The following is a 24,362-nucleotide window of genomic DNA, read 5'->3' on the forward strand; positions in this document are numbered from 1 at the left end:
CCACCATGTTCTATTTCACCAGGTGAATTATCTTCACTTATGGCAGCGGTCAATCTAAATGTCTTTGTGTTCACGCGTATATATGTGATGATCATTGTGAGCTCACGTCCGCTGAAGGACGAAGGCCTTGCCCACGTATCTCCAATTACTCGTCTTGTGTCAACCAACAGCATCTAATGCTGTTAACATCCTGTTAACATCGTCATATGTACATTTGGAACACTTCAAGCAAAGGTAGCAGTGCCTCACGGTAATGTGTACGATGAGTCCGTGTAATGCTGACATGGCGTAAACAAAACTTTCTTTTACTGCGACATTCTTCTTTTTTTTCCCGCACAACTGTAAGACCTGACTAGAGCAAACAACTATACACAGTCTTATGTTTTTTCTTCCATTGCTGAATTCTCTCATTTAGCACCGGCGTGAAAACCAAGAACGAGACCGCCGTTTAACCGGTCTCGTTTGCAGCGTAGATTACCGTTGGTCATTTCTGGCTTGCGCCGTGCACATCTGAATAGTCTCTTGACTCCAGCGTTCACTTGCCGCTACTTTACACTATACTTACCCTTTTGACTGTACTCTACAAGTTCACAACGGACGTACACATTCCCGCACACACGTATGCACCAACCTTGTGTTTGCGCAGCCACACACTCTGCGTTGTGGTGTTAGGCGCAGGGAGCTGCGGCCTATACCCCTCACTTCTCCTCACGGTATTCACTACATAGCGTTTTACACAAGCACGCGCGCACCTCGCTCACGTAGCTATTGTGATGGGCACCTTGTCTCTGAGTTCCAGGTCGCGCGGTAGTGGGTGGAAGAAGCTGTACATGAGCCTGTAGTGGGCCACTTCGTCCGGCAGCGCCATGACTGAGTCGAGAAATTCCTGGATGTAGCGCTTGCGCCGGAGCGCCAGTGACTCGTCGCTCTCGGAGCTAAACACCGTGCCCCGGGAGAGCGGGCAGAAGGCGTAATCCGGAAACTTTTTGCTCATCTTGCTGTACAGCTCGAGGAACTGCTTGTAGGTGCGCACCACCGACTGGGTCGGCGGGAACTCGCGCGTCACCGCGACCACGTACACGTAGTAACGCTCAGGGTGGTAGCGCAGTCGGATCCCTTCGACGCGCAGCTGCACGATGCGCCCTTCAGCGGCGACGCTGAAGTCGCGCGGGTTGAAGGACAGTTTCAGTGCACACTCGCCTCGCGTGGCCGCACCGAGCACGGCGAGGTTGTGGATGAAGAAGTTGAAGCTGGTCGCCAGGGTCATGACGCTCTCGCGGATGCGCTTCTCGAAGTGCCTCGCCGCCTGTTCGTCGGTCGCGTCGAGCGACATGGACCGGTGCAGGTAGGCGAGCGCGTCACGGTCGACGTCGACCATGCCCGAGTACTTCATGATGCTGAAGAGCGCCAGCAGGAGGTTGGAGTTTCGACGAATCACGTTGTAGGCCTCGCAACAGAGACGCACAAAGTGGGCCTCGCCGGCGCTCCGGCGTATGACGTACACCATGTCCGGCGTGAGCGCGACCGGAGCTCGGTCCCTCTTGATTCCTCCCAGCGTCTCGGCGCGTCCCAGCACCTTGGAGAAGTCAATATGCAGCATGTGGCCAGAGGTCGCGAGGAGGATGTTGTCGTTGTGCCGGTCGCCCACACCGAGCACGTACGTGGCCACGCAGCAGCCAGCGCACGACTTGATGAAGTTGTCTACTGCCGCCTGGTACTGAGCGCGAGACGGGTTGTGCTTCCAGAACCAGTCGGTGATGGTGCGGTTGTTGAAGGCCCCTGTAACACCGGAGTGTGCCGTCTGTATGGCTCGGAGCGTGGAAACGTCGCGGACGGCCTCCACAAAGCCACGATTTTCTCCCGTCGCGATGCATTTAAAAGTCAGCATCTTCATATCCATGCCGCTTTCCAGCCACAGCTTGTCCATCAGTCGGATGACGCTAAGCATGAGCATGTCCTGACGTAGGTCGTCGCCCGCCTTGTAGATGACCTCGATCTTCTCTGCTGCCTCTTCAGATGACCTGAAGACGAGCTTGAAGGGCAGGGTCTTTGAGGGAAATATGCAACACGTGTCGATATCGATTGACTCGACGCTTATCGCGGGATCCAGAGGTAACCGCAACTTGAGAGTCTTCAAGGATTCGTTCAGTTTGGACAAGTCTCGGCGCATGGCTTCCTCCTTCTGGCTGTCGCTGGCGTCCTTGATATTACGTGCCGTCTCCGCTAGCATGTCGTCGATTATGACCTGCGTGAGTAAGCTGGCCGAGACCTTCTCCCCGGCGATAAAAAATAGCGCCTTTCGCATGACTAGCGCCCTGTTCCGCATAAGTGGCTCGTTTATCATTCCCGTGAGCCACCAGAATAGCTGGTGGGCGAGCCGGACACTCTGTCGCGCCCTTTGCAGCAGGAAGACAGCCAAGAAGGAATCGTCCCACGTTTGGAACCTCAGGGACTCGACCAGCTGAGCCAAGTACAGAGACAGTTCGTCGCTGCCGACACTTTGCAGGGAGCGCACGGCGTACTTGCGCACCAGGCTGTCGGGGAACGTTGCGGAGAGAAGCGTGAGCGCCTCCTCGGGGCTGAGCGGACACCAAGCTCGCACCAGCATGTACGTCTCGTCGATGTTTGCTGCGTTCCAACAGGCAGGGTGTCGCAGTAAGTGCGGCAACAGGCTCGGAAAGTCACAGAGGTAATGGCGGTAGTGCCATACCATGTCGCGAACGCTTTGGGGCAGCGGCTGAGAGACGTCGTTCACCGTAAGGTCGAGTAGAGTCCTTTGTATGTCCGCACTGAGACTGTGGAAGGGTTTCTTTATTGCTTCTTGAGGTTCGCGCGATATGGATTTTGAAAGCGCAGCCGGGTTTCTGACGTAGGGCAAAGTGACGTGCAGGTAACCTTTGTCCCGCTCGCTAGCGCAGGCTGGTCCGCGCGGTGACACCGTCTCGGACGACCACAGGCCCAGGAGGAACTCGCCGCCGTTGAAGTGTTCCCTGTCAGCGAAGACGTTCAGTGCGGTCCATCCGAGCACCTGGCCCACGCCTTCTCGGTGGCCTATTAGAGTCATGTACAGTTTCGTCTCGCGGGGCAGCGATCGGATTGTCGCGGTCTTAAACACCACCAGCTCGTCGAAGTTTACGCACTGGAATAACTTTTGGGTCACGCACACCTTGCGCGTCGTCTGGTGACTGAGCAGGCGTTCGCCGTACGTGAGCGCACAGTCTACTGTGAACGTGTCGTACTCGTTGAGCCACCAATTTTGGAGCTGCGTCGCCATTTCTATGCGGGGTCCGAACAGCTCGTTGCTGTCGACCGCGTAGTCGTAAGTCCTGCGGTACAACCTATCGTCGAGGAAATCTACCGCGAACTCGACGAGACGTCTTTCCGAGTGCATGTCTAGGAACCTCGCCAGCGCCATTTCGATGTCCTCGACGAAGCGGCTGACGAGGAACGTCTTTCTCGTGGCGTCCACCGCGTCTCTGTTATCGAACACGATCTCACGCAAGAAGTTTATTAGGTTCATTGTCGACCTGTGCACGTCTGCGGTTTCCGTCTCTCCCACCAGCACGCACAGATCCACCACCGCCCTCCTGACCTCGTCAGCAGAAGCCAGGAGGTCCACGCCCCCATTCCCCGACGCGGACGTCGGCGATTTCTCGGCGCCGGCGATCAAGCGTTCTGCCGCGTTCTCGAAATTGATAACTCGTTCCCTGACGTCTTCATAGCCGATGCAGGTGCCGGAAGACGACTCGCCGCCGCCGCCGACGTCCAAGTCGCACTCTTCACAAGTCACCAGTGTCCATGGTCGTTGCACGGAGTCCAGGCTTATCAACGTCAGCCATGCTGTTTTTCCTAGTCGACGACAGGCGCAGATGTATTCGTAGTCACTAAGAACAGTTTCGTTGGAGAGGTACTCGTCCAGGCCTGTCACCTTAAAGACGAACGAGCCCTTCGAGTCTCCCAGGAAAGGTTTAAGGCTATCCACCAGGTAGCCGACCCGAGTAGCGGCGGGACACGTGAACGACACCGGCTTGTGAAGATCCTCCGCAAATATCTTGAGCTTCACGTCGAACGTTTCATCGGAGTTATTCTGCAACGTCGGGCTGATGAGCAGGCCGGTGTACGGGCTGTCGTCTGGCTCCACCTGGGTGTAAGACGCGAGAATGGTTTAATGACAAGCCATGTATTTTAAAACCATGAACATATGACGTGATATGCGTGCGGTAATTTTAATACAATTTAATTCTTGTGGGCTATGTTGACATTGTAACGCCTTAAAGGGCCTCTCACCAGGTCTGGCCATTTTGAGCTGACACGCGCATAGCATACAATGCGTAATAACGACCGTGTCTGCAAAGTATTATATCACTACGCGCCGCGGAAAGACCTGACATTTCAGACGGAACGCCGTTTGCCCTTCTCGTCGCGGCCGCCGCGCTCCAAGCGGGAGGCTGACGTACACGTGCTAGTGTATATACCAAGAAATTCTGGCGAACAAATGTGTAATAACTCACGACCATAATGCGCAGTTCTAAGAATCGACTAACCTGCGAGCAACGAAATGTGCTGTTCTGCTCCCTTCTACCAGCATTTCACAAAGATTATTAGATTGTATCGCATTTAGATTACTTACACTAAGTCAGCTAGGCAGAAACAAACTGAAAGTAGAGAAAATAAAGACGGACAGGCAGAATGATCGCCAGTAAGTAGTACCGTTCCTAATGATACGATAGAGCTTGTTTATATGAACTAATATTATCAAGGAAAGCTTGAGCACAAGAGCTCGTATGTCAGGTCCGAGGAAGATAGAACACTTTATTTTTTGAAATGCGGAGATTCCTCCCGCCGTGCGCATGACCGCGCCTACATTTCCTTAGCTTGTCAAACAAGTCATTATTGCCAAGACAAAAAAAAAAAAAGCTCGAAGCCTGATGCCGCCTGAGAGTGCAAGGCATGGAACTTTATGCTTTTCTCAGCGTTACTAGTACACGTTAAAGAACGACACTTTCCACATAGCTGGTCCCTCATAGTCTCAGTGAACTGTGGTCATGAAACGCAAATTAGTATTTTTCATTTATCATTATTACTTCGCTTTCGTCGCTTTCATTACCGCATTGCTCATTTTCCCGAGCCGCATCGCGACCCTCCGCAGCACTTTGCGCGACCTCCTTGCGTATCGCAACCACGGAGCGATCGTAATTCATAGCTCGAAAGATGCTACCACCGTTGATTCAGTGCCAGCAACACCGTAGTTCCAAACCTTGCGCCATCCGTAACAGCATTCTTCGTGTGAGCTCACCTGCGAAACGAGCTTCTCGAGCTTTTCAAGCAGCTTCCGGCTGTGGTGGTTAGGTCGTTTCCGGATGAGCCGGCCCGAAATGAACCGGAACCGATGCGAAGGAGTGGTCGTCACTTCCTGGTGTAGGCTCATGCTGGCGCGAACCCTGGGCACCACTCTGAACCTCCGGCGAGCTGCGCAGTAGACACGAGCACAAGAAAGGTTCCACAATGCCGCAATACTTACTCTTACGCGACAGAAAAGCTGCGACACCCAATGTTTCATGTGAATGTGAAGGTTTTACGTGCCAAAACTACTATTTGATTATGAGGCACGCCGTAGTAGGGGACTCCGGATTAATTTGGGCAACCAAGGGATCTTTAACGTGCCCCCAGTGCACGAGACCACAGGCGTTTTTGCATTTCGCCCCTATCGATATGCAGCCGCCCGGGCCGGGATTCAATCCCGCGACCTCGTGCCTAGCAGCGCGACACCATAGCTGCTAAGAAACGGCTGTACTACTGTCCTACTGTCATTTGTGGCCGCCATCTTTGTCGGTTTTCCGTCCGCTCGAGCGACACACAGTCGAACACCTTTATAACGAAGTGCTTAGGGCCTCTGAAATCATTCGTTATACAGGTCACTTCGTTGTAAATGTCGCGCACCGCACCGCTCACAGTAAAACCGGGTCAGAATTATTCCTTTGTTGTACACGTAATTTCGTTGTATAGAGGCGTTCGTTGCATAGGGGCGCTAGACTGTATACTCTTCCCACAATTTTCCCTCCTCGGCAGCAGACGGTTCTTGGCATTATTGCGAAATTTACGGTTCGCGTTTCTAAAACGAGGTGAGACGATGAAAAAAAAATATGCCTCTATTCTACGATGTGAAAGAACAATGAAGCTGGTACGGTCATTAGACCAGCACCAGCACCACCACCACAAGCGACGTATGCAACAGCTTCGCTGTAAAAGCGAAGTGTCAAGGAGGCCCAGCCTTTGTCATGAAAGTCTTCGAGAATCCTACAAGTCTCGCGGCATGAGAACAGCCAGAGCCCGTGATCTCGTCGCTGTTATCCCACGTTTTCAAACCACCGTATTATATCTTTCTGTTGCGCAGTTGGTTTTAGGTATTTGTTTATTACACTTCGCCCCGTCAGTCAGCTACTCCTTCGCCAAACTTTGTTTCTGTTTTCGTAAAGCGGATGTAAGGTGTCGGCGCCTCGCGGAGGCGTCGTCTACTCTATTCTGACGTGCAATCACGAGAAGAACATACTGAGAAGAACAAAGTCATGGCGATACAAAAAGTACCCAAGAGCGGCACTTGCGAGTGGTTCAGAAGTCGTGACACATGTTCCACAAGTTCACAATTCAAATTCACAAGCTAAAACACAAATCTAATACAGTACGCGTGAAAAATAAAAGCAGGGTAAGAAAAGGTTAGCATAAAGACCAGCACAATATGCTATACACTATAATAAAGAACAGACAATGAGCATACTCGGATTCATCGGATTCTTTACAAGAACATATCGGGCTATTTTACTATCCTGCATAAGAAGTCATTTGTGTATAGGCTTGTGGCAAGTCGTAATCTATGCATTAGCTAGTGTTTCTATAGCGGGACTGGAGGGATTGCTGCGATTTGGTCGACCCTGACACTCCGCAATCTTCCAATGTCCAACGATCGGAGTTAAGACTATTTCGCCGACTTCGACCACCCGTGTTATTTCAAAGCGATCCCGGCGCCTTCAGTGGCACTGGTAACAACGTTTGCCGACGACCGGTTGTGCAACTGTGATACATGCATTGAACTTTGCGGCACTGCGAAAGGTTACAAGAACCAAATGAAGAATGATCGTTCTGTTAATCTTAATCTCCGAAAGATTAACAGTTGAAAAAAAAAATATCGTCCCGCTCTGGCGTTCCAACGCTGGGCCAACGCCTTCCCGAGGTGGCCGCTCCATTGTCTGAGCTAAACCTGCAGGAGGACAGCAGATCACCAGAGCCAGGTCGAATCAATGGACAACTGAAAGCACAGGGATACGCAATTTGGCAAATCAGATATGCGGAAATTCGCAAGGTTGATTGATGAAACTTCCTCCTCCGTGTGGAGTTCCGCAGAACTGATTTGCCACTTCCGTAAGCCTCTTCAGATCTGCTGCTTGGAACTGGACCGTAAGGCATGAACGACACGACATCCCATAACAGGGGACACGTGCGTTTCCGTTCGTAGCTTTCAACCGTATATCTTGAGCACGTGACGTGCGGTATCTTGGCGTGCGCGCGGGCCGACGTTCCGAGTGCTTTGCAGAAGGCCATAAAACGAGTTTATTGCCCCAGCATGCAGTTAGTGTCGACACGCGTGAATGACCGAAATACGTGTCACGACAGCGAAAAAGCAGAGATGGTTGCTCCGGAGTGGGTCAGAGGAGATACACGGGATACACACGTGATGTGCCGACGTCAGTGATAAGATTAAGCACGGAAAAGAAATATCGTACTATTTCAAATTTTCAAATGCGCAAGTACTGCGGAACGCAACTTGAGCCTGTTTAAGGTGTCTAATCAAAACTTTTGACATTCGTCAACCTGAGAGAGCCTCCCACAGACACTGACACCTGTCCGCATATGTGACACTATACTTGTGTACTTGTGACTTGTGTTCGTGTGTGCAGTGCGTGTTGATGTATTCTTCTATATGTCTTTTATGTCTTTGTTGTTTTTTTGCCTTAGCGGTGTATTTGGGTAGTCGGCTCTAAAGAAGCGCGGTGTATACTCTAAATTTTCAACATTTCAAGTTTCGAAGCATAAAAGCTTTATTTTTTTATATTTTGGCGGTTAACGTGCCAAAATCACGATCTGCAGTAGTGAGACACGCTATAATGAAGGACCGAACTAATTTTAACCACCCGAGGTTCTTTAACGGGCATCCCATGCACGGTACGCGAGCCTTTTAGCATTCCGACCTCATTGGAAGGCCACTGCTGCGACCGGGACCAAACCCGCTGTTTCGAGCTCAGCAGCCACTATGCTAAGGCAGTGGGTTCACAATATATATTCACTCACATCGTCCTGGTTAGTTGCAGCAATGTGATGAGTTGGGCGAGTAGATTGAACTTCATCGCTAAACGACAGCGTTGTCATCGTTGTTGTTGATCCCTCAAAACATGGCTCCAAGAAGGCTGTATTGTTTTGTTTTAGTCCTTGCTCTGCGGTTCCACGATGTCGTGTTGCTGTTCAGATGTACAACTCTGGTCTAGCTTTAAACATGGGCCGCCTCATTCAAGCACACGAACGATTTGGGCCACATCCGCTCGTCATGGGTGCACCTCGAGGCTCCGTGCTATTACCAGCATTATTCAACGTTGTCCTCATGCGTCAACACTGACATCTTCACTAACTACGAGGCTTATATATAGAGAGAAAAAGCAAAGAGATGAGAGGCAGGGAGGTCAATGAGACGAGCGTCAGGTTTGCTACCCTACACTGGGTGTAAGGGAAAGGAGACAACAGAAAGAGGGAAAGAGAAAGAGAGAGTGAGCTCTGCGCGCACACAGCAGGACACAAAGCAGCACTACATTCTGTCACCGAGGCTGGTGCTCCTTAAACAACTGCAGTAGCACCCGAATAGCTTTCTGTGTCACTGACGGATGCGGCCAGGCCTCAATAATTTTTGTTTCAGAAAACGTTCTGCTAGAGTCCAGTCGACTTAGTGCGGTCTGTAAAGATCTTCGCTGATCTTTGACTGGACGTAGAGCAGAGAACACACTATTTGCTCAGGCGGCTTCATTATCACTACCGTGTTCGTCCATAGGGCGATCACTCCCAGATATCTCCAACTGCGTGTTTTTCTCAATAGCGCAAGTTTGGATAACGACACACGAAAAAACGACAGGACAAGCACTTGTCCTGTCGTTTTCTCGTGTGTCATCGTCTTCCTTGCGCGTTTAAGGCAAGCATGCAATTGTACGGAAAGTTCGTCCAAATTTCAGATCTCCAATAACCCTTGTCTTTCGCAAGTACAATCAATCCTGCATGCTGAATACTTCCTATTCTCGTGCATAATCCTACTCTTAATCCTCAGCCGCCCTCAACTGCATTTTTCTTTCACTGGCGGCCATTCTATTGGTACAATTGAGAAATAGTTATCTAATCTACTCCTTACACGGCCCATCCTAGCTTACTTCTTTCGCTTAATCTCAACCAATATGTCAGGGATCCACGTTTGCTGTTCAATATACTGTAAACACCATGCACTGCCACCTTTCTGTCTACTAAGATTCCGATTACTAAATTCGTTTCAGTTACTTGTTGGTCGGTCATCAACTTCTTTTCAATCTACCTTATCCTTGAAAAGTATCGATGTCGCAACCCTGTTTTGTTATATTGTTATTGGCGCCGCCCCAGATGAGACGAAACGTTCAGATAAGAAGTCATGGCAAAAGCAAACAATGCGCTCTTTATATATTTGTGATTATGTGGTCATTTCCAAAATTTTCTCGCACTTTTTACCTAAATGCTGCAATGTGTGTTTAGTGCTGATGTCAAGCGCTGAACAGAAGGTCAGCCAAACGGTCTCTGACTCTGCATGGACCCTAGGATTCCTTCTTTTTGATGCACTTTTCATCACATGTACATTTATTTTTCTGTTATTCATAACGCTCCATTGATTGGGTGGTCGCTTGAAATGCCCGAAGAAGGTAATGGAAATTTGGACTTGTTGTTTCATGATCTTCGGGTTGCGTAGCGCAGAGGGAACGACCACGAAAAGAAGGACAGAACGACACATATAAAGCGCAAACTGCACCAACAAAAGTTTATTATTTTCCAGAGCACAATTTTATAAGCTCGCCCAAAGCAACCACGCATGCGCAAATGATTGCCTCCTAAGAAAAACAAGTTCCTTATAGGAAAGGTTAAGAGAAGATGTGCTTCTGCACTCAGGACCTAATCTCAAAATGTTTTCAACCTCGATGATTTCTCTTGTGAGCTTATCTTGCATGAAGCATACAACGGTGTTCGCGCTGAACGTCGGTTCACATCCACAGGATTTACAGTTAATTGCGAGCCACCGATCACGTGCAGTTTTTGATATTGTCACTGTGTTCTCTGAGTCTATCATTAAGGCCCGTCTGCCTGGTATATTTTGTTGGTAGTTTGCGCTTTGTGTGTCGTCCTGTCCTTTTTGTGTTCATTCCCTCTGCACTGTGTACGACCTGAAGAGCACAAAGAAGGCTCGTGCATGCACCTGCCATGGTTGCTTAGTGGCTGTGGTGTTGGGCTTATTAGCACGAGGTCGCGGGATCGAATATTGCGGCCGCATTTCAATGGGGGCGAAATGCGAAAACACCCGTATACTTAGATTTAGGTGCGCGTTAAAGAATCCCAGGTGGTCCAAATTTCTGAAGTCCCCCACTACGGCATGCCTCATAATCATAAATTGGTTTTGGCACGTAAACCCCCCCCCCTTTTTTTTTTTACGGCATGGTGGTCACTCCCGCATTTCAGACCCCGATCCACGAGCAAGTTGCTGGACCCGACCTGCCGCACCCATGACACGGGCGGGCCCCTTAACAACGTACCTATTGTTATAGACGTATTCCGGTATATCCACATCTGTGATGCAGATGCCTTGATGGGTCACGAAGCTCAATGCCTAGTTTCAACGACCGGATAATTCAAAGAGGGGCCCCTGATCACTTAAAGGCCATCTACGACAGCTTGGCTGCCACACCTGTTGAGGTGCAAGGCAATAGGTAGACCTACTGTATAGACACCGCCTGGAAACCACACAGGAGTTGTCTTTTAAACAAAAAAAGCTTTCGAGCTTTTTCTCTTTAATAAATGGTTTATCTTTCTCTCTCGAAGTTCGTGTTTGAACAAGAAAAAAGTGACTCGCCATCCCGACCCTGCAGCTGTTGAGGGTGGTTGGCAACGCTTTATTGACGGCTCGGATGCTTGTTTTGAGCTTGTACGTTAGTGAAACGTATGCTGGTGCGTGTGTTTTACGCGTGATTTCAATGAATGTATGCACTGTTCGCATCACTTTGTTGAGCGCTTGTAGCCTCTGCCTTTGCATTGAGCCATTGCATTTTTGCTTGCTACGGGGGCATGAACCATTGTTAGTGATGACAGATGTTTGTTTTGAGCCAGTTATTTATTGAAGCGTACGCTGTTCTGTACGTTGTATGCGTGATTCCAATGAATGTATGCACTGCTCGCTTGACTTTGCTGAGTGCGGGTAGCCTCTGAATTACGAGGGGGATGAGCCATTGCATTTTTGCTTGCCAAATGTGTATGAGCCATTGCTGATAATGATAACTTCTGTTCACGGAAGGACACGAAAAATGCTGACCACCAAGAGACTAACTTCGCTGTAACAAAAAAGAAAAAGAAATCAACTCGTACTCAAAACCTCGAATATAGTCACCAAACTTCTGTAAGACAACTGTCAACGAACAGAAATCGCCAGGTTGTCTGGACATCCGCTGTGCTGAAGTTAAAGCGCTGCTGACATTGAATCTTGCTGGTGGCTTGGGGCAGATCTCCTCGTTTCATTGTGGCGAGTCACCGAGCAGTTGTTGCCACCAGTTATGCGGGACTTTCCCAGCAATTCGATGGTCGCCGAATTCGTCTACCCAATGTCAGTGTCATGTTTGTTGGTCTGCATGCTGCTCCCCACAAAGACAAGTCTGTGTCAGAAAAAAAAACATCTATAGGTGTCAGGTTCGCAGCAAACCTAGACAAACCACGTTGTTATTACATGTGACGAAGACATCGCATCCACGACGATGTCTATGAGGCACGCCAGCTGCCTCTTTCCACTTTTACTGATATCGCAGTATGAAATGGAACAGAATAAGGCTTTTAAAATTATAGAGTAACAAAATACTGGAATGAGTTCATTCACATATTACATCATGCTTGGCGTCGACCGATGACGATATGAAAACAATGCAGCCAAGCCACTGGGGGGAGTGGCGTCAAAACACGCAGAAGAGGTCTTTAATCTCTTGACAAGACCCTTACGCGCTTGCACTGGCTTCGCCGCGACGCATTTTAGGGAACTACTCGTTGAATACTCACACTCTGTTAACACCTCGCTGAACTCATGCGCATAAATTGCATAATAAGGAAAAAAACAATTGCGCCCAAGTTTCCGTCCTTCGAAGACGTATAATTTCGTGGTTGACTTCACACAGCGTTACATCGCCAAAGAGCGCGCGTCTCGCCGAGAACTCGGGAACCGAATTCACAAAGCGTTCCGTTCGTGAATTGCTCTTTGCATATTGTCCAGCTGCCTTCGCTAATGTTGTATACGACATCACGATGGGCCACCATCTGCTCTTGCGAACAATTTTATCGCAAGAACAATTTTTTTTTTCGTGAATACGGACGTGCAGGTATCTCGGAAGGCAATCCGTAAGGTCTGTATTTCTTTATTCGTGCATACTTTCTTTTTTCTACGAATAAACGTCGCCACTCGTATAGAATTCGTCTCCTGTTGTAACGACGCGTCCTGCAGACGCGCGCAGTATTCAGGAATCGCGCGCAGTCCGCATACACAGGAAGGGGCCCATCGGAGTCGCTAAACGCTCTTGTCGGTGCTGAAGAGTCCGCAGTATACACATGCAGCGAGATCACCGACCACGCCAGAGGATTGCGCTGAAGAGATACGCGAGTGCTCAGCGAACACTCGCCCTTCCATACTTGTCATTGCGCTTTGGCTGGCCGCTCCGAGTCAGTCGATTTAGAACATGCGATAGATGCATGGAGCACACAGTCAGATCAGCTGTTTAAGTGCGCTCTGCGCAGGAAGCTCAGCGATATCCCGCGGCTAATGTGGAGGCAAATAGCCGGCCCACCTGAAACGAACGCGCGCGCACCTTACCGTTGCGTCGCGTCATGCTTGCCGTCGCCGTCTTGAATTGACGCGTGGTTCGCTGTCGAACGGTCCAACGTGCACTTCTCCCAATGCGTTTAGCAGCACTTAAAACTCTGTCGCTATTTCATGCGTCCAGTGGCAAACCATTCACCTTCGCAGTGCGCGCACGTACGGATGCCCTATACGCAGTCGTGGTGGTCACCGCTTCGCCGCCTGCAGCCGCCGGCAGAACGGCCGCGCCGATCGAGGTGCCGCGAGCCGATGACAGACAATGCGCGCTGATAAGGAAGCGGTTGCCCTTATCGCGGGTCCAGCTTTTCTTACCCCTCTCGGTGATAAAGCTGCGCCGCCGCGTAACTGGTAGACTCGGCTGTGGAAGAACAGGGAGGCCGGGGAGCCGACAAGGGGGCGGGGTGAAGGGGTTGAAGTGGTATTTCATGAGCGACGATACCGAACCACCGTATACTGCGTAAACACCCACTGTCGGCGTCCGCTGCTAGTTCCTCATTGCGTGACGCGGTACAGAGGCGCCTGAAGGTTCGAGAGCGGTCGTCAGAGTGTATCAGTCGCCTTAGATGAATCATCCCTGACGGCCGCAGAAGTTGTCTTTTGTTCCGCTTTCGCTTCGCTGCCATTCATAGGAAATGTGTGCAGGTAAACGCAGATACCGCGTTACTCAAATTAATTACCATTTCAATTAAAAAAAAAGTTCGTTTTCTCATTGCTTTCCTTCGTTGCGGTGTGTTGGCTTTATGTGGTTTCTACTTCACTAAAGTGTAGCATATGCGTTTTCCCGCTTCTCGCTCACACCTTCGACAAGTGGACAGAATGGCCCAACAGTAGCGGAGGTGTCATTCAGTGTGGGTGCCACGAGACTTTTAAAAGCGGCTCTTTGCGAACATCACCGGGTTTTCGTGACCGTGGGTGTTGCGTGGCTGTTCTCTAGCCGAATAGGCCAGCCAATCACAGTGGAGGACGCGCCGTCGCGCGCGCCCCTGGGATCCTTGCAACACCACCAGATGGCGCTCGGAGATCCAACTGAAAATTCGCAAACGGCTATAAGGGATGAAGACGGTAACATTTCGAAGGAGACGATGCGCTGCGGTACATCAGAGACGTTATTAGTGGTAACTTCGGCACGAAAGAAAGCGTGGTTCAGACTCAAACATCGAGATCAGAGATCTAGTGACAACAGAGCAGCATGAGAGATGAAAATTGAGCATAGAACGCTTTTGCTGGAGAAAGGCAGAAGAAAATCTCCCTAATAACACGGCCGCAGGACCCGATGAGATCCCAATACAATTAATCAGGAACCTCGGTCCACAGAGCGAGGCACTGCTGACTAATAACATAGCATAACATAGTGATTAGAACAAAGAAAATTCTGGTTGGATGGCGTGAAAGCCAGGTGAGCCTCATCTACAAAGGCAAAGGTGATAAGGATAAAACGAGCGCACACAGGCCAATTACAGTAACGTCGGCGACATATACATATAATGACAATGCAAGGCGTAAAATTAGAATTGTTTGTACTAACTCAGTGCATAGAGATTTTAATAGTTCAGAATATGCATTTATATTATATATATATATATATATATATATATATATATATATATATATATATATATATATATATATATATATATATATATATATATATATATATATATATATCAGCAGCAGCTCCACGGAATCGCCACCTACGCATTCATGCTTGAGAATATCTCATAACAATTCCCTGGCTACGTTATCGTAGGTTCCTTTAATATCTAGAAATGCTATCGATAAATGCATGTTCTGAACTATTAAAATCTCTATGCACTGAGTTAGTACAAACAGTTCTAATTTTACGCATTGATATATATATATATATATATATATATATATATATATATATATATATATATATATATATATATATATATATATATATATATATATATATATATATATATATATATGAAGAGAGAGAGAGACAACTGACCGAGTACAAATTGTATGGGAAATATGAAAATGTAATGCAGTGGCGGGGAAATTCACCAAGGATGTCCTTTGTCTCCATTGCTGTTCCCACTTTATGTTTAGAGCATAGAAAGACGACAGGAAAACAGTGAATTAGGGTTTGGTTTATCCTACATGTGTAATGGACAAATGGTGCAAAAGAAGGTCCCCGTACTGATGTATGCGGACGTCATAGTGCTACTAGCGGGAAATGCAAGGGATTTACAGACAATTGCGACAATCAATCAATTTGCGAATTGAGACACTCACAAATGAGGCTGTGGTAGGTGAGATGGGTTGGGTCTCTTTCCAAGTCAGAAAAGCGCTGAGCAAAATTAGTTTTGGATCAAAATGAGTGGGCGGCTCAAGTGCGCAAGTATCAGTACTTGGAAAGGTGGACACAGAATGGAGGAAGAGGTCAAAAATTCAGTGCCCTTCCACTATGTAAGGAAGGATGACCATCGAAGCTGTGAATGTGGGCCCCTTAATGGCGAACTGCATCTCCGCCGCGGGTCGGCTCGGTATTGAACTACCTCCGAGATCGGCCCACGTTTGTATGGCGAGTGCTTAACGACTGTTTCACCTCCACCGCGGGTCAGCCTGGCATCGCACCATCTTCGGGATCGGCCCACGCGTATGAAAAATTGTTGGTCTATGTCCACGGAGACTAGATCCACCAGAACCTATCCATAAACAGATTCGCCGTAGAAGTTGGCAACCAAGTACAAGTAACCAGGAATGATCAGAAGGATAGTGAAACAGAGACAGCGAAATGGACGCAAAGGATGGAAACAAAGACCAAGGATATCTACAAGAATAGGAAGAAAGAAGCTATAGAAGGGGAAATCTGTACGATAACACAAAGGGCAGTGCCTTGCTATTTGAGATTCGAGCTGGTTGCCTTAGGACAAAACATACTGGAGCAAATACTCGCAACAAGATGAAGCATGTGTATACTGCACCAAAAATCCGGAGACCACAGAGAACAGCCTAGTGGAATGCGAAGTGAGTCACCCAGTGAGAAGCGTAGGAACGCACAACTTCCTGAAGCGCTTGGATTTAAGGTACACGAAAGCAGCAAGCGGTCAGCAGCCGAGACAATTAATCCAGGGACGCTTATAGTAATAGTGGGAAAAATCAGGGAAGAGGTTGATAAGGTCATATGCGTTATAGGCATAGGTATACAAGGTGGATAGACAAGATTTCAGGGGAAAAAAGATCATGGGGATGTGTACAAAAGTGGTAGCATGAAAAACATGTACCGCACACCTGAGTAAATCAAACACGCTAGGTGAATATTTGTCAGCGCCCCGTTTCAAAGGTCCAATATATCATCATCATCATTCGCGGCAGCGGTGGCGCCGGCCGTGCGCGGCTAGGGAAAAAAAGAACCAGAAAGCTCGCCTTCGTGCATCCGCGGCAGCTGCGGCGGCATTGCATTAGCCTCTCTACAATGCTTGAATAAAGCCTTCCGCGTCATTCTGTGCGGCGATTCAATAAACACAAACTTGTGTTTCGACTCCTCATGCACTCACACAAAGCTTCTCTTTATATAGATTCCAACTCGTTGGATCTGTTGCATTTCCCCCTCTTTTTTTCTAATGAAAGTCAAGGCGCCAGTCGGAACCCAAGGCAGAATTGCAAACGCAATATCAGTAAATCAACCTATTAATTAATCAATAGGTCTGTGATTCAATCAGCCAGCCAGCCAGTCAATCAATCGATGAGAAGAGGTGATACCTTATGTCACGTAGTAGTGACGGTGAATAATACAGCTGTAAAACTGTGAATGACAAAGCTCACTTTTTGTTGGGCGAACTTGTGCCCACAAAAGCCAGTTGCACTCAAAGCACAGCAATAGCGGTGAACACGGTAGGCGATCGTCGAAATCTGATCAGCCGGTCAAGCGCGTCGGCTTTTATACGTCAGTCATCGAAGGTTCCAGAGTAATCGCTGATGCCCGCGTGTCTTCCAGAAAGTTCTACGCGATTCGCGTCGCATATGCAATCAGATTATATATGCAATCAGATTCCGCAAGCTTCGGTGACAACAGAACCATCGATAACATTCTAGATGACATGCGTGCGCGTCCCGCGCTGAGCGATAACATTTGTTAGGCGGTCAAAAGCGCTCACCCGCAAAATATGAACAAGTCCACGGGTCAATATAATGTATATGTACTACGGCTTGATGGACAATAACGTGCAGTATAGAGTCATACGTGAAATTCGTTTTTCCGTCGCTTTCTCGACCAGTTACAATTAAGGACAGCTCAGAACCGAACTACCAAGTGCACTGTACACCACACAAACTCTTCATTGGGGTATACGGACAGTTCTGATGATTCACGAGTTGTGCTGCGTGAATAGCTGCCCGGAGCCCCGTTGGCGCTCAACACGCGGACTGTGACTCCGTATAGAAGAAGCAGAAGGAGGCTTGCAGGAAGTCCACGCACGGAACAGAAAGAAGGAAGCAAGTAGTGGTCACGATTTCACCCCTGAAGTACCCTAGTTTCTTTTCCCTTTTTATAAATACTGCGGCTTCAAACTTTAGATGTTGCAGGAGTGCGTACAGAAAAGAGAATCAAGACATAAAAAGATCAACGAATAACATAGGCAACTCCTGCTATCAGTGAGCGCAACGAGAATGACTAAAAGTAGCTTTAGGTATATGAAGCGCACAAACGGCATACAGGTGAAAAACGTACGAACGAAAACATCCGTGTACTTAGATATAGGTGCACGTTAAAGGAACCCCAGGTTGTCGAAATTTCCGGAGTCCCCCACTACGGCGTGCCTCATAAATCAGAAAGTGGTTTGGACACGTAAAACCCCATAATTCCTTTTTTTTTAAAACGTACGAAATGTGGACCCTTATGCAGCTTCACTTCCAAGTGAGCAGCTCAATTAATGCCGTGGTCATGTATCAGCGTCGATATGGTATACTGAAACTTGCGAAGTAGTATACCTGTGTATCTATGGTACATATATACCATAGATCCTTGCTGGACTTCACTGACCACAAAGAACTCTATATGTAGCACATACCATGTGTCCCAGCTAACGTTAGCCAAGCTGTTGAGAAAGAAAAAAACAAGATAAAGTACGGTGTCAGGTATGATTATAAGACCTGCGGTCTTCGGTCGTACGAAGCTCTCCTATGGCATGATTTAGCCAGCTTGTGACATTTGTTCTAATCGTTTCCTTAATATCTTTTTTTAATTGCCACGTGACTATTTAATATAGTAAACGTCACCACTGGAAGGGTACTAACTTCTACCTCATTTAGTTCCTGTTTCGTTGCTTTTAACAGGTTGCCAGGAGACATAAGAGACCCATTTTTACGTTCTAGAAAAAGCTAAATCGAATTTCATTTCAAACATATTAAAATGAGATTTATGTGCCACCTTGAACGATATCAGACCTTTATACAGGAGGGAAGTCTGTTATGTACTTCGGCCACGCCGTAACAAATGACGAGCACGCTGCATGGGCGAAAAGGTAGTAAAGTTTAATGTTGAAATTGGAAAGGTCAGCCTATAAGGAGAAGAGTGTATGGCGTCGTCGAGGTTGATTTTAGTGCTGTAGAATTAAAATATACTGTAGCATGCGGAGTTAACGTACGCCCACCAGCTCTCGGCCGTCAGAGGTAGTCGCGACATGTTAAACCTGTAACGTCCCTCGTATACGAAGATCACGAAAAGATTCACCAAATTCTATCGCCAGGTGACCTTTAAAAGGGGAGAAGTTTGAAGATATAAGCGCAGCGCAGTTACTGCCCCTTCACTAGGCGATGACCTTAATGGCACTGCACGGGGGATTGGGGAATGAGACAAATAGCAGAGAAGGGGGGAGCGGAGCGGGAGGGCCGGTAAGGAGTATAAGTAAAACAGGGCTTATAGCCGCGCATACAAGTTTGAGACAACTGGGCTCAGTCTGGTTAACCTCCGTGCCTTTCCTTCTTTCCCTTCTCTCTCTCCCCCCTCTCTCTCTTTCCCTCTTTCTCTCTTGAGACATCAAAGAACACAAGCAAATCTGCGAAAGCTCGCCTGAGGAAAGTTGAGCCCCCTTTTGAGAATCATAAAGCTTCAAGACTGCCGTTGGGTCGCCCGAGACGTCGGTAGCGCGCATCAGTTTAATCTGCGCGAACTGTGTTGTGCCCGGCGCTGTCGAGGAAGTAGCATACAATGGGGAATACACCGTCACACACATGCGGAGTTGCGCGAAAAGACAAGCGAACAAGCAAAGTTGAACGGGACGGACAGTAGGAGAGGGGCGCATAAATTAAGAGCCCCTCGCTCACGCGCAAGAAACTGCGCCGTCAGAAATACACGGCTTGTTTGCACGGTGTCGACAGTTCCTCTGCTGCGTTTGTAAACAGGCTTTCGTCTTGCGAGTTTAACGTCAGGGAGTCTCGGCGGTGCTTTGAGAAAGGAGCACTTATTTATGGATGCCGAGTGTTTAAAACGAAGCGCGTGTATTCAATTTTCTTTCTGCGATTTCTCTGCGGGCTCCGAGTACCCGGCCGCTATTTCAATAAGGTTTTCAATAGGAAAAAAAAATATCTCTGAACGAGCATGTGACGTGCCTTTAAAAATTTGCATTTAGATGGATTTACCGCGCGTATGCCTCGACTTGTGCGTGAGTTACTGTTTTCTAGGTCGCACAGATGTGACTGTGTGTTTTTCCTTTTGTTTGTAAGCACTACGTACGTGCCGTCTGTTGCTTCCATGTATATATATGTGACGCGCAGAACGACACACCCTTTAGAGACGACGGCCGTGTCCGTTTTCGTTTGCCTCGCCAAGCTGCGCACGCAAACAACTTTGCATCCTGCCTCGCTTCTGTACCGCGCTCTACGCGTTGAGCGAAACGTGATTCCGTTTCCCGCGAACGTAACGTGTGAACAGGCAGAGTTACGTGTAATGCCACGCCGCCGTCTCGTTATCGATAGTTTCACGCTTAATGTTTCAGCGCGGTGCTCACGTAAACCACGATGCGCTTCGCTCACTCTGCCTCTTGTGTACAGTTCGCGCTGCTTCGCTTTCAGAGGTCCACCAACTTATACGATCGTCTGTGACAAATTGAAAAATGAACCTTTCTGCATGTATCTGAGTGTATGCCGTGAACGTGTATCCCCCTTCTAATTTTGCCGTCCCCTTTCCCCCTTCCCCAATACAGAATGGCCAACCGGGCTTAGCCTGTTTAACCTCCTTGGCTTTTCCTTGTCACTCGTGTCTCCCTCTCTCTCTCTTCCTCTCGTTCTCTTTAGCCAGATTATAACAAGCCCGCTTGAAACGAAATTGCGCCTATTACGTACATTTTTTTTTCCTGATTTAGTACATTTTGCAACAAGTCCTCGGAGGGCCATCCGCTTACAACCCTCAGCCTGCCGGGGCAGTTCGATACAAATAAATCGCGGCTTTTGGAGCGGATTAACCACTGCACGACGCGCATATCAAGAAGGCGCAGTGAAAGTTCTGAGGGTTTGCACATTCATTAGTTTGCGGAGGGTAGCGGAGGAGAAGGAATGATTGACCCTGTTTCAAAGTTGAAACCTTGTGTGGCCGGTCATCCTGCGTTGTGCAAACTGCGTGCAGAGATTCTGTACTGCCACCAGCTCTATAGGCTGTCAAAGGCAACCGTGATATGAAGCAAGCGATAAGTTAAACGCGTAACGGAGCAAAGTCTGCGGCGAAAAAGTGTGACTCTTATTCGCCTCCGCATGTTCTCCGTGTGGGACAACGCACAGTGCACATAGGAACACCTCGGCGAACGTTGTTGCCAGAGCCATAGTTGAGAAGCCGAAATAACTAAATAGACCCCATTACCTGATTTCGAAAAAGGGGGAAGATACCGCTGATCGTACTCCTTGTCGACGCTCTCAAACGTTGTTTTGAGGGTAAGTGCAACTTATAGTCTATAGCGAAAGCGTTTACAACTGCGGCATATACAATGGGTAAATCGCTGCACGCGGTTTTGTTCGTGCGGGCTTGCTGGATATACGCGGGCGTACGGGGGTGCAATGATTTACTAGAGCATCTTATGGCACAAAGCGTGAAATCGATATCTATAATCCCCACCTAAAGCCTGCAAAATCACCTGTTTCACTTTATATGAATGCGTCAGGTGAATGGTGACCTAAAGACTCTTCGTACATGGGCCTTCGGGTGTCGAAGCCTCATGCAGACAGCGCTGTCGACGACGCTGGAGAAATTGCACGGCCCGTGAAGGGTGCCGCTGGCGATGTGGACGGAGCCGTTTCGAATCGAACAGCGTGTACGTTTCCGACTTTAGCGCAGGCACCCACCGCGAACCGCAGACGAATGTGGTCTTCCATAATATTTAAGTGCGCAGGAGCTGCGCTCAGAGTAGACCCCTAATGGACCTGTCGTAGGCGAAAGCGCTAGAGAAATGCACGTTGATTAGCACACATGCTAAAGATGTCAACCATATACTTTCGCACGGCAAAGATGCAAGACATAACAACGCAAGAAAATTGACCACCCAAGCGCCTCCTCCCTACCGTAGAATGCGAAACAGCGCTCTCTTGACCAAAAGTAAAACGCCAAATATCATGAAGATAATAATAAATAAGGCAACCACATATATGAATCGAGATAATGTATTGATTCTGTTGCAATTATTTTCCTTTCCACGCTTCGTCAGTGGTTTTAGCGGCGCTCCGCCTACCGTGAGCGGCGGATGATCAGCATGGAATAGGATCAAGCGAAAGGAATCGCTGCGTTATACCGGTGACGGATTTCTTTCGAAAGCGCTACAAGACAGAGTGAAGCGGATTTTGAAAGGAAGCCGCCGGTCTTTGTCGTAGCCTCCAGTTGGGCACATTATTTTTCCTTGGCGCTCATTTATGGCCCTCTTCCTGCGTCGGCGGCCTACCGCTAACTGCCACACGCGGAGAGCGCGATGAGCGCTATCAGCGGGGAAAAGATGCTTACCTCGCTCAGGGTGTCTCGCCGCCGTTTCCGGTGGGGCAGAGCGTGAAGCCGTGTACAGGAATGGTCGCGCCTTTCGTCCTCTCACATTGCGGTCACCACCACGCTGGGAGGCCTTGCGGTCACTGCGGGCAACGTGCTTGCAGAGGAATGGCACGTCAGCGTAATCCTATCTCGGAAGGCGCGTAACGGAGATGCAGCCCATTGAAGTTCTCTCGGAGCGAGTGAACGTCATGGTCACGTGCGCAGCAAACAGTATCTACCCCCTCCCCCCCCCAAAAAAAAAATAGAAAGAAAGAACGTTTATAACGGAACGTTGCGGCTGATGTTTCCTCCGGAGCGCAATGTTTGTGTATCGGATGGCGTGGCTGAAAGCCGGCGGTAGGGCCGTATACGTTCTTGGTAGCACGTATCCAGAAGCTCGCAGTGGGCTAAACAGTGGGTAAACACCAGGCGAGGATAAACACAAGCGCTTCGTCAAGGGTGACTAAGAAAAACAGGAGAAATACCGTGCAGGTGCGTGCAACCGTGCGCACTCAATCCGTCGTCGACAAAGCTATCCGGCAGCTAAGACGTCGCGCTCTTTAGAAAAGTTGATGTCGAAGACGTCGGCCGCACATTTACACGTTCAAAATTATCTCGTCGAGAATGGCTGCGTCGACACTCTGGCAATCCAAATATAGTACGTCTATCCTACATATCTCCTCGAACGGCTGGTTCATTCATGCAGACGAGGCACCGATCCGGCAGTCGAGGTCTCCGGTCGTCGACGTTAAGAGGAGCGACTGCACCAGACATACCTATATCCTGGTATATCTGTACATATAGACCTTGGTATATCCCGTATCTTGGCAATCAAAACTGCGGCAACCAACACGACAGACCTCCACCTGCGGCGCCCGTATCACATCCAGTGCATGCGGTCAGTCCGCGTCCAAGAGCTGTTCGGTCATCCAACGCGCAATGGACGCACTCGGTTTCCCGGGAGTGACGCAAACTTCTCCTGGAAGCGCACAGCCTGCCCCGAATTTGCGTAACGTGGTGCAGCGGCGCCGGCAAGCGCGCTCTTGCGGAGCACAACGCGGTGGGCGCAGGCCGGCCGCGCGCAAGGTAAACACGCCGACTTGCAACAGCGGGCCACACGACGGCGCCCCGCACGGCCCCGGAGCTTATCCGCGTCTGAGCGGCGGCCACGCACGCCGTCACGCGCGCGCCCGCTCCTCCAGCGCGAATCGGAGGAAACGGAAACGGAAGCAGCGACGCGGAGACTCGGAGGGCGGGCACACCAAGAAAACAGGGAGAGGTGAGCGGTGGAGAGGAGCAAGCAACGGTAAGGGGCCGATATGTGGAGCGAAAGCGACGTCTTCGCAGATAGGCCGCTGAACGTCTGTGTGCCTGCCTGAGACAGAAGGAAACAGGGGTTGGGATGTAGAGATGTAGGCGGTTGAAAAAAAACGTCGAAAATTCTGAAAAAAAAAACCTTTCTTTCTGTTTTTTTTTTCTAACTGGGATAAAATTGCAAAAAAAAAAAAGGAAACAGCTTCCCCGCAGAACTTTTCTGTTGCCATGGGAGTCGTTCCGACGTATGTAAATGTTTGGTCAAAAGAAGGAGTCTGGGAGTCTGCGAAACATATGGGTCTATCTACGTGCTGGCAAGGACATTGGTTCAACACGCCCTTGAGCCTCCGGCCACGCCTGTTGCGCACTGCAGATTCCCCCCCCCCCTTTTTTTTTCTGTGGGATGTGAAAGAAACTGGTCCGAGTTTGGAGATGTGCACACCAAGCTACGCAACAGGCTCACAGGGGATCGCATGCAAATACTTGTGAGCGCGCACTCGAACTTCAATGTCCGGAAGGTTCCGTCCGCTGCACAGCGAAGCGTCGACGCGTCAAGCGCAATCGAATCGGACACAGATTGAAATAAATGTCGATCTTGACGCTTTGATGTAAAATCCATGCCTTGGTGTGAAATCGTGCCTAGGTTTTGAACCCGGAAGCTCTGCTGGGTCTTCTGTGATGCAGTAATGCAAAAATTACATTCTTTTCAGTGTTAGAGAAATAAATGTGTCAGGCTTCTGACAGCTCTGAGCGCAGACATCTTTTTGTTTCAATTTATGTTACTTTTCTAACAAGAACATGAAAGAAACCAGTTTTTTTCACGCCCGTCAAAATTTCATGAAATTTTACGTCTCTAGTGTGAGATCGCATGCCCGGTGGTAAGTGGCGCTCTTTTGTTTTCCC

At 48.9% G+C, this 24,362-nt stretch overlaps 1 protein-coding gene across 2 annotated transcripts; it reads right to left on the bottom strand.

Moving 5' to 3' along the window:
- Positions 1 to 284: 284 nt before the first annotated feature.
- On the bottom strand, positions 285 to 23,286 carry LOC135898886 (phosphatidylinositol 4-phosphate 3-kinase C2 domain-containing subunit alpha-like). 2 transcript variants are annotated; one of them, XM_065428081.2, is made up of 3 exons: positions 22,125 to 23,286; positions 5,297 to 5,469; positions 285 to 4,141 (listed from the first exon to the last, which is right to left on the bottom strand). In XM_065428081.2, the coding sequence occupies exons 2-3, from the start codon at positions 5,426 to 5,428 to the stop codon at positions 758 to 760; spliced, it is 3,516 nt and encodes a 1,171-aa protein (XP_065284153.1). In that variant the 5' UTR covers positions 5,429 to 5,469; positions 22,125 to 23,286; the 3' UTR covers positions 285 to 757. The 2 variants fall into 2 exon arrangements, with proteins under 2 accessions (XP_065284153.1, XP_065284152.1); XM_065428080.2 differs by lacking the exon at positions 22,125 to 23,286 and adding an exon at positions 13,169 to 13,375.
- Between the last annotated feature and the right edge of the window lie 1,076 nt (positions 23,287 to 24,362).

This window comes from Dermacentor albipictus, unplaced genomic scaffold (genome assembly GCF_038994185.2).
Source record: "Dermacentor albipictus isolate Rhodes 1998 colony unplaced genomic scaffold, USDA_Dalb.pri_finalv2 scaffold_23, whole genome shotgun sequence".
In the NCBI taxonomy this organism is placed as follows: Eukaryota; Metazoa; Arthropoda; class Arachnida; order Ixodida; family Ixodidae; genus Dermacentor; species Dermacentor albipictus.

Excerpts from the sequence above, each read along its gene's own strand:
- LOC135898886 (XM_065428080.2), bottom strand. Across the intron at positions 4,142-5,296 it reads TCGAGAAGCTCGTTTCGCAG|GTGGAGCCAGACGACAGCCC; the intron begins GTGAGCTCACAC and ends TCTTACACCCAG.